General features: G+C 41.2%; 1 protein-coding gene across 1 annotated transcript in view; it reads left to right on the forward strand.

The window, feature by feature from the left end:
• The window catches only part of LOC108695697 (guanylate cyclase 2G), a 29,963-nt gene extending 19,438 nt beyond the window's left edge, over positions 1-10,525 (forward strand). The window contains exons 10-22 of the mRNA XM_041570025.1: positions 1,784-1,870; positions 2,082-2,186; positions 3,220-3,291; positions 3,381-3,549; positions 3,896-4,051; positions 4,165-4,342; positions 4,610-4,750; positions 5,303-5,495; positions 6,782-6,956; positions 8,079-8,177; positions 8,379-8,470; positions 8,572-8,679; positions 10,164-10,525. Coding sequence (XP_041425959.1) covers positions 1,784-1,870; positions 2,082-2,186; positions 3,220-3,291; positions 3,381-3,549; positions 3,896-4,051; positions 4,165-4,342; positions 4,610-4,750; positions 5,303-5,495; positions 6,782-6,956; positions 8,079-8,177; positions 8,379-8,470; positions 8,572-8,679; positions 10,164-10,169 — 1,581 coding nt within the window. The 3' untranslated portion in view covers positions 10,170-10,525. The remainder of the gene's footprint in view (positions 1-1,783; positions 1,871-2,081; positions 2,187-3,219; positions 3,292-3,380; positions 3,550-3,895; positions 4,052-4,164; positions 4,343-4,609; positions 4,751-5,302; positions 5,496-6,781; positions 6,957-8,078; positions 8,178-8,378; positions 8,471-8,571; positions 8,680-10,163) is intronic.
• The last annotated feature ends 205 nt before the right edge of the window (positions 10,526-10,730 follow it).

The following is a 10,730-nucleotide window of genomic DNA, read 5'->3' on the forward strand; positions in this document are numbered from 1 at the left end:
TATATCCCTACACCCTACAGACAAAGCCAAGGAACACATACTGTATTATACATTGTCATGAGTCTTATAACACACTCAGTACAGAACTCACACAGGGCACACACGTCTCTAACTAACCTGCCCCAACAGGGCTCATCTGCACCTCATGTGTTATCCTGCTCCCTCTAGACTAGAGTGTAAGCTCCTAAGTACTGACCCTTTTCACCTTTTGTATCCGGCACTTGCACATGTTTGTCTGTGCCACACTATGTCATGGATACTTAAATCCCTCTCCAGCTTTCACTGTGCAGAAAATATCTCTTTATAAATATGTTATTTAATAATATTGATTGCCATTGTCTCTTATAAATGTGTATTATAGGGTTTTTACTAAACAAATGGGCACAAAGTTTGCTGTGTTTTCATTTTGCATCTTGCCCCTGGTTTGCACTTGGTGGAGCCAAGAGCTGCTCAATATGGGTAGCCCTAATCTGTCTTTCTTTTATAGAGAGACTGATGACAGGATCTAGCTACCCCTTACTATTCCTGCACTGATAATGGTTCCACAGGAGACTCAATCCAATTAGGAATGTCTCTGGAAAAGAAAACCCTGAGACAGCATAGCTCATATATTATATATTATTACACAGCACCACCTAGTGCCCAGATCTGGGATAAATAGGGGACATACTTCTATAGACTAAGGGCTTCCGTTGTGACCAAACCTTAGGGGAATGCAAAGTAAATTGGGATTACATTTTTCAGTCCCCTCTACCTCTCTCATGCCTACCCATAAAAATGTCCCCTAAGCCCTTTTATTCCCACTGATATATATGTGGAATTCCAGCAGATCACTGATGAGAACCCAAGTGCAAAAAAAAAAGAGATATAACAGTTGAAATGGTTGACAATGTCAGAATTACTACAATTATTAGTGAAATGAGGACATGGCATGCAACTCCTCTGTGGTTAAACTCACTCTAAGTGATTGTGATCTGTGCTGCCGGGTTCTATGTCCAAGAGAGTTACACGTGGTGTATGTGTCATGCAGGAAAGCAACATACAACTACATTTATACCTTTCAGCATACTACAGCAAATCATCTGAAACATCTGAATTTCATGGAAAATTGAAGCAAAGTGCAGTGTCGGACTGGGACAGCAGGGGCCCACCAAAAAACCTTAGACCAGGGGCCCACCAAAAAACCTCAGACTCGGGGTCCACTCTCAGTACTATTTTCTTCCTCTCCTCTCCTCACTCAACCTCTTTTCTCCTAGACTCTTTTTTTTAAATACTATAATCTATTATTCCATCTTTTTAGCCTCTTTTTTAAAAATTTAGCCTAGAAATAGGGAATAGCCATGAAATAGGCCAAATGTTTAGAAGCAGGAGGGCCCACTGACACCTGGGCCCACCGGGAGTTTTTCTGGTATCCCTGTGGGCCAGTCCGACACTGGCAAAGCAGCTTAATATTTCTCTAATTAAAATGAAATGCACCTCCAAATGTAGTTGGGCCCCAACACACAAGCATCACCTATGCCAGTTCTGATTTGTGGCCACAGTAACTGTGCAGTGGCCACAAACAAGCTGCCATATTAGTCTGTGCTTAGATTGTGATCTGCAAGGGGTTATGTAATAAAAGGTGCAAAGCTTGCTACAGTTATAATCGCCTAAAGCAACCAATGAGCAGGTAGCATTTAGGTAGCAAATATTTTATTGGTTACTATAGGTTACAGCACCTGGCAAACTAAGTGCCTTTTATTACATGTGGGGGGTTGATTCTAACGGCTTCTGTTGATTTTAGGGTAACATTGTTGCAATCAGACACCTCTCTGACCAGACAGCTGGATCCCGACTCAGGAGGCCGTCAGTTGTGCGTGAATTCCGCGTGGTAAGACAAATGCTGGATTCATAATTACCAGTTGTCCCTCCTCTCAGTAGACAAAACACCCTAAAAGAGGCAGGGCTTAAAATAAAGTGGGTGGGGTGAGTGGGTAACATGGCATGTTCATTCTCCAGGAATCCATGAACTGTGCCCAGCTGTTGATAAACTGCAACTCCCAGCTGCCCAGGGATGTTAATCAGTCTCTTCCACCTTTCAGATGCGAGAGATGAAAAATGAGAATCTGCTGACTTTTTTTGGAGTGTGCACCGAGCCTCCTAATGTTTGCATCGTAACGCAGTACTGCAAAAAAGGAAGTCTCAAGGTAAAGTCCTGTGCGGGTCCATTTTTTGAAACCCGTTCCCAAAACCCGGACCCACAATCTGAACCTGCAACCTGATATTTTACCTGCTTGTTCTCGCTACATGACCCGCAATGGGCCAACTAACCTTTCAACCCGGTGGACACGCAAAACCGGAAGTGCCGTCACTCCGGTGCCCAGTCTTCCCAAAAATATTACAAACTGGAAGAACCACAAGGGTGGGTGGGAGGTATCAAGCCCACACCTTTGTTGGGTATCCATCTGGGTTACCTGTGGGCTGCCCGCACTTGGCGGCTATTCCGAGGGTTCCTCCCCTTGATGTTTCCCGACCTGATGCAGGACTCAAAGTATGGGTTACTGAATCAACATGGCAGCTACCACAGCATTAGATAATGCCATTCATCCTGAACAGTAACTGAAAACTAAGAGTTACTTTGTGCCCCGGTGCATAAATCAAATTGGCAGTGCAGTCACTGCCAATTTACTGTGTAAAAAAAAAGTCACTTGCCAAAAAGAGATGGTGGCCCGGGTGCCTTGCCCAGGACCCATAGCTTAAAACTTCAATTTAGACCCGAAAGTGACAAGCACTCCAAAGAATCCGCTTCAGCTGAAGATATAATGGAGATTGATTTCAAATTGTTAAAAGCAACAAAGCCTGACGTGTTTCATATCTACACAATGCATACTCATAGGCTAGAATACATTAAATTCAAAAAGCCGTTATATTGGAAATGAGGTCACTTAAGAAGTGATGTCTTAACAAACTTATTAACATAAGTAAAAACGAAGCAATGAACAGTATGTGAACAACAGAGTTTGCCATATACAATAAAAATCCCAAAGTGAAAATTTGATAATATAATTGGAGTTACCTCCCATACACAATTATATACAGAGGAGGATTTCTAGGGGTTTGATTATTCATGAGGTGGTACATCCTGGTAAATCAGAGGCTCTCCTATTGAAATTCCCAAATGAAGGTTGCCGTATGGCATGACTATTATCTGATGGCAAAACTGTTGTTTATCTCTGCCAGGATGTTCTGCTGAACCACGACATTGAGCTGGATTGGATGTTCAAGGTTTCCTTTGCCTACGACATTGTCAATGTAAGTGTTTGAGCATGAACCCATTCTCCTTCTACATAACAAACTAGATTTATATCCCCTTTACTCTTCTCATTCATATTCAACTATAGGGAATGGGATTTCTCCACAACAGTCCCGTGAATTCTCACGGGAACCTCAAGCCGACCAACTGCCTGGTAGACAGTCGCATGCAGGTCAAACTCTCCGGTTTTGGTTTATGGGAATTTAAACACGGGACGAATGTTCGGGATATAACAGGGAAAGATGTCAACTATTCAGGTGGGGGCTGTGAGTAGAGTAAAAACAGTTAAAGTTCACCTAGTTGCTTAAATTACCAGATGCTTATGGTTCTGTTTATTGACTGGGTCCCAGTGAATTCTGGCATAGGTATTATATGACATCATGACCATGACTGTAGACCAGTAAAATTGATTTGTAGACATTCTTTAAAGAATAATAACTGGGCATGTAGGACACACATGGACCTACATCACCAAACCTGATGCCTTGTTTCTTTCCATGAGTAAAGCTTCCTGCATTTTACAGCTGTTCTTTCTGGTCTCATGGAACTGATAATACAGTATAACAATGTTTATGAGTGTTGTTGTCTACCTATTGTTGGTAGAACTCTACTGGACAGCTCCAGAGCTTTTGCGACTGGAGAGATTCCCCTTCCAGGGATCCAAGAAAGGAGATGTTTATAGTTTTGCCATACTAATGAGAGAAGTGCTTCACAGCAGTGACGATGGACCATTTGAAGACCTCTCTTTGGAGCCTCAAGGTGATTTTAGTTTCTACTTGACAATTTAAGTTGTGTGTTCTGGGAGGGGTTATAGTTACTTGCCTGGTTTTAACAGCTACTTATTAAGTGAAGGAAGAATTTGTGCACTGCAGAAATTATCAACAAAATTAAAAACCCTGATTCACGGGTTCCATTGAGACCGTCGCTGTCAGTCGAAAAGTGCAACGAGAGGATTGTGACTATGCTGAAACTGTGCTGGGATGAGAATCCAGAGAGGCGCCCCTCCTTTACCACCATAAAGAGGAGTCTCCGAGATGCCAGCCCTGAGGGGTGAGACACAAGCTTTATGTTTTGCCAGTTCAGTTCTATTATGGGGTTTTCCATCATGGAAACCACTGAGAGCCCTTGTACCGTACCTTTTTTTTCTAAAAAGAAAACTGACAAACCACCAGACCACTATCACATGTCTCCATTTTGTTTATTGCGTAATAATGAGCTGATGGGTATTAGCCTTGACCGGGGTTCACCTGCTTGACCCTATTACTTTCATGATTTTCTTCACAAGTGAGTCTGAGCCCATGTTCGTTATCTTTGTAGACATGTCAGTATCCTGGACAATATGGTGAACAAACTTGAGAAATATGCCAACCACCTCGAGGAAGTTGTGGAAGAAAGGACAGTGCAGCTGACGGTAGAGAAAAAGAAGACCGACAAGTTATTATCTACAATGCTGCCCAGGTGAGCCATCCCATTATACCATTAATAAGTAGTATATGCTTTGTTTCACACTATACGGTCACTTTTATTGTGTATTTCCATTTACAAAGGTTTAAAAAGCTTATTGAGGATATAGTAAAGGCTCCCACAATGCCTGCGTACTTGATGTGATGCACAGAACATGCAAGGCATTGTGGGGATAGAGTCTTATCTAGGGTAAAGCTGCAGTATTTTATCAGTCATCACAGGACAGAGAGAAACTGCATTCAGTATCAGTTACAGTTACATTTACATGCTTACAATGGGCCTCAGAGAACTCTGATGTAAAGATAGCTAGAACCTCAGCCAAGAGCTATGGTACAGGCGAATTTGAGCATTATGCAACCCGCAGGATTTCCACCTAGGTAGGCAGGTGGCAGAATTCTGGGATGTGCCTCTTTATTAAATTTCATGGAATTTTGACCCTGCTCATGTACCCACGGAGCATTCAATTGCCACTTCTATACACTCGTCTATCTGTTATAAAGGCACGTGGATTTTGATGATAATATGTTTATCTGGTTCCTCGTTCAGCTTCATTGCAGAGCAGCTCATGTGTGGCAAGTCTGTAGAACCCGAGAGCTTCTCTTCCGTCACCATTTTCTTCTCTGATATTGTTGGGTTCACCACATTGTGCTCGGCCAGCACCCCCCTTGAGGTGGTCGATTTGCTGAATGACCTGTACAGTTTGTTTGATGAGATCATAAAAACCTATGACGTATACAAGGTACAAGAGACCCTTTCCCTAGCCTGATACACACACAGAGAATAGAAAGACTAACGTGACCTGTTAATAATATCTAATAATATAATTAATAATATATTCATAAAATATTCCCTTTTTATTTCTATGGAAAAGAAATGATGTGCATTTTTTACTTTTAATCTCAAAATTACTATTTTTTGATGTTATACCCCATTTCATTCGTGTTCTGATTTCTAAATGCTTTCAGTCACTCTTTCTGCATTCCACGTTTCCTTTCACTTTTATTTGCCACTCTTTGGGGCAAATTCACTAAGCGCCGAAGCGCCGAACGCTAGCGTCAATTCGCTAGCGTTGGGCATTTTCGTTACTTCGCAAATTCACTAACGAACGCTGGCGTAGATTCGCTAGTGTTACTTCGCACCCTTACGCCTGGTGAATTTTCGCTACGGACGTAACTACGCAAATTCACTAACGCGCGCAGTGTACCGAACACTACCTTTTACGCTAGACTTCCTTCGCCACCTCAGACCAGGTGAAGCGCAATAGAGTAGCTAGGGATTGCTTCAAAAAAAGTCAAAAATTTTTCTAAGTCCCAAAAAACGCTGGCGTGTTTTCTACATTATTGGTGATAGGCTGAAAAAGATCGAAATTTTTTTTGGGGCTCCCCTCATCCCCCCCTACATTTCCTGACTCATGGCAACTTAACTATACAGTGGGCACATGTGTAGGGCAAAATAAAATTTTTATTTGATGTTTTGAAGGTTTTCTAGCCATTTGTAGTGCTGATACGTGTTCCTCCATTGAAATTTGAATTTGGCGCCGTATGCAAATTAACCTTTGCTAGCAAAACTTCGCTTCGCTTGACGAATCAACGCTAGCGCAACTTCGCAAACTTACGCTACCCCTGTGCGCAACTTCGGATTTTAGTGAATTTGCGGAGCGCTGGCGAAACTACGCCTGGCGAAGTGCGGCGCAGTGCGGCGAAGTTGCGCCTGGCGCAACTTCGAATCTTAGTGAATTTGCCCCTATATCTTTTGTGGTATAATACCGTGCAATTACAGTTATGTTTCATTTGTAGAAATAAGTCAAATCAACTGGACTTGCTGTGTTTTTTCCTTGAAGACGTTTCACCAGTCATCCATTGGCTTTGTCAATTCTGAACTGAGAAAGCCAGTTGGATGACTGATAAAACGTCTTCAAGGAAAAACACAGCAAGTCCAGTTGATTTGACTTGTTTCTACAGATATACCATGACCTGGATAAATAAGAATCTTCGCAAACACTTGTTATGTTTCCTTTCCCTGCAGGTGGAGACCATTGGAGACGCCTACATGGTCGCCAGCGGCCTCCCGATACGAAATGGAATTCAGCACGTGGAGGAAATTGCCACGATGTCTCTGCACTTCTTAAGTGCTATGCTGACCTTTAGGATAAGGCACATGCCACAAATAAAATTAAAGCTCCGCATTGGGCTGAATACAGGTGCATAAGGCTTCTCTGAAGCCCATTTTTTTGTGGTCATGGGGCCTCTGGCTGTATGAGGTCCCATCAAATGGCAACTGTCTTACATGCCTTCTTCTAAATGCTGGATGATTTTTGTCTTTGGTGGGGCTACTTAAATACACATTCTACACTGATTCCATCATAGTATACAAGGGCCTATCACATGTACAGCATAATACCCCAGAACACATGGCAAGACAGAAGCAGGGCTAATGCCATGTTTAATAACCCAGAACAAGATAAATACAGTCCTTACTTTGATTTTTTTATGCTTTCAAGAACACAATGCGGGATAAATATAGTAATTATAATACCCCAGGGCACTCATTATCAATTTCATGTGTAGTAACTCCTGACATTCCATATATGTCTTGTAGGAAATTCATGAGCATTGGTTTGAAAAGGCTTTGCTTTACTAAGAAGTCTAAAATCATTATCTATTTGTAGTCAATATGGAACGCTGCATACAAAAGTATTTTCTTTTATTAGAAAAATATTCATTTTTAGGTTTACAACCCCAACAGTTAAGGGCCGATTCACTAACTTCGAGTGAAGGATTCAAAGGTAAAAACTTCGAATTTCGAAGTTGTTTTTTGGGCTGCTTCGACCATCAAATGGGCTACTTCGACCTTCGACTACGACTTCGAATCGAAGGATTCGAACTAAAAATCGTTCGACTATTCGACCATTCGATAGTCGAAGTACTGTCTCTTTAAAAAAAACTTCGACCCCCTAGTTCGCCATCTAAAAGCTACCGAAGTCAATGTTAGCCTATGGGGAAGGTCCCCATAGGCTTAGCTAACTTTTTTTGATCGAAGGATATTCCTTCGATCGTTGGATTAAAATCCTTCGATTCGAAGGATTTTATCGTTCGATCGAAGGAATTATCGTTCGATCAAACTATCTGCGCTAAATCCTTCGACTTCGATATTCGAAGTTGAAGGATTTTAATTCCTAGTCGAATATCGAGGGTTAATTAACCCTCGATATTCGACCCATAGTGAATCGGCCCCTTAATTGATTAAGTGGACTCCTCAGAAGGTTGGCTCTTAACCTCCTTTTCATGGCTCAGTGATACTAACAACTCCTATGTTTATCCAGGTCCTGTGGTGGCTGGCGTGGTCGGAGTCACTATGCCGAGATACTGTCTATTTGGTGACACCGTAAACACAGCATCGCGAATGGAGAGCAACAGTTTACGTAGGTAAACTCTAGATCTTTCAGTAGCTCTCTGGCATCAGTTACCTTGTGATAAAGCCATGTCAGTACAAACAAAATCCACTAATTGTGTTTTGATATTAATTAACTAACGAGATCTGTATAAACAACTTCCCCTTTTTGTCAGTTTGTTGTAGGAAATCTGTTTTTTACAAGTTCAAACAGACCTTTTATTTTTTGTAGCCCTTCGTATCCATGTTTCTGAAACAACAATGGTGGCTCTGGAATCTATTGGGGGCTATGATTTAAAGCAAAGAGGGTCGATTGAGATAAAAGTAAGTGTTAGCTGTGCAGGTTAGTATTTGTAACATATTTGTACTATTGTACTACAAAACTGTATTGATTTTTATGATCTCCTTGTTTCTTTTCGGCACAGGGTAAAGGAAGACTGAAAACATACTGGCTAAGGGGTAAAAAGGGATTTCAGATGCTCCTTCCAGAATTCCCAGAGGACATGGAGGATCCAGTTAATTCTGTATCTGATGTAAGAACTGGTTTCTTTTTAGATTTAATTGCAAGACACACTGGTGGGAATGGCCATATGGACGGCACAATAGCATTTAGGATTGGTTCCCCTTACAAAGAACTTATAGGGCGGATTTATTAAGGTTCGATTTGTTTTTTTCTTTAATTCGAGTTTTCAAATTTTTGGTCAAAACTCACCTGAAAATAACTTGAAAAAATACCTGTCGAGGTCATGTAGGAGTCAATGGCAGAGGTCCCTTGAACCATTTGAAGAGCTTAACAGCCTTCTTGATGTTTTTTGGGAGGGTTTTGCCTGAAAACTCAAATGATTCAAGCGATTTGAGTTTTTTTTCACTGAAAACTCAATCAATTCGAGTTTTCGTGTTGTGGGCATCGAACTCAGGCTTTTCACATTCAAGTTTTTTCTTAAGTAAGGTATCATTCAAATTTTAAGTTCATTCCAGGTAAAAAAAAACTCTAACACTCGACCTTTAATAAATCAGCCCCATAGGGTCATGGCACATGTAGGTTTTCAGTTTTAACCACAACAGCATCACAATACCCCAAATCATCTTCATGTATCCCAAGTTTTCACCTGTATATGCTAATGTGTGTGTGTGTAATTGCATCCCTAACTTGGAATTGAAAAAAAATGTTCTTGAATCCTAGTTAACTAAATAACTGTGATAGTTAAAAAATATTAATAATAAAGTGTCTATCCCTCCAATGAATCTGCTCTCTGGTATCTGGGATACAGAGATACAATATGGCAAGGGCCTGTGCACAAATTACACACCAAGACCAACTGGAAATGATCTCAATATATATTGCTCATCGTTAAGGTGATGGTTTAAGGTTATCTGCCCTATAAATTAGAATGTTATCATTTGGGGGTAGGAATTTATCCTTCCCTTATTGTTTGGTTTCCCAAGCAATTTATACCTGTAGATAGAGAGTGTTGGTCAGTGTAAGGGCAGTTTGGAAAAGGTTCATCCCCATATATATGTAGATATTCCCTGTGGAAGGTGGGGAAGTCCCATTGGTACAGAGATATCAAAGGCCTCCCCATTAGTAGTTTGGGGGTAGATATGTTACTTTTGGACTCCTAGTTTGGATTAGGAAGAGGGACCTTGTCAACAAGTACCAGCTGATGGTTGACTAGTTGCTACATGCAGTTGCTAAAGAAGTCAGAGATGCTTAGTAGAGCAGCATGAAGCTCAAGAGGGTTAGTGATCTACAAGTGTAGGGAATCAAGTTTGATGGCTCAAGGTAGTGGACAACCTATTGAAGTTCTACTTGTAGGGGTTGGAATGGTGGGATTGTGCCATCAGAGTGAGAACTACATCAGTCTATTGAGGGTCTTGCTAAGAGTGAGCACCTTGTGTATCCTGTACTCTGTTTGACAATGAAATTATTATTAATCTTTATTCCTCTTCGTTTTTTTATAATGGAAACCAGTTCAGTGTACAGAGAAATAACCAGTCTCCCTTTGTTCTGTTGCAGCTCTGAGACCAGGAATCTCTGTATCTCACTGTCTCTCACCAGAGGCACAACTGATCCAGCCAGAGATGTCATACACACATTGTCTTTCCTGGGAAGTAAATTACCAGAGCAGAGTCTTATCCATATGATTAACTACCCTTTCGGATCTAGCCTATAACTAGAAGACATGGGCCCATTCTGCCACAGATCAACATATAAGCGATGTTCTGTTACTCAGACTGTTGTGTGTAAGAAACAATATGGCAGCTCCCACCCACATGTATTAATACAAATATACAGAGAAGGAATGCTCTGAGCACATAATAATCTATTCCCTCATATTGTACTATCTAAGGGAATCAATATGGCACCTCCTCCCATATGTATAAATACAAATATACAGAGAAGGAATGTTCTGGGCACACAATAAGCTATACCCTCATACTGTACTGTCTAAGGGAATCAATATGGCACCTCCTCCTCCCATATGTATAAATACAAATATACAGAGAAGGAATGTTCTGGGCACACAATAAGCTATACCCTCATACTGTACTGTCTAAGGGAATCAATATGGCACCTCCTCCC

This window comes from Xenopus laevis, chromosome 7L (genome assembly GCF_017654675.1).
Source record: "Xenopus laevis strain J_2021 chromosome 7L, Xenopus_laevis_v10.1, whole genome shotgun sequence".
NCBI lineage: Eukaryota > Metazoa > Chordata > Amphibia > Anura > Pipidae > Xenopus > Xenopus laevis.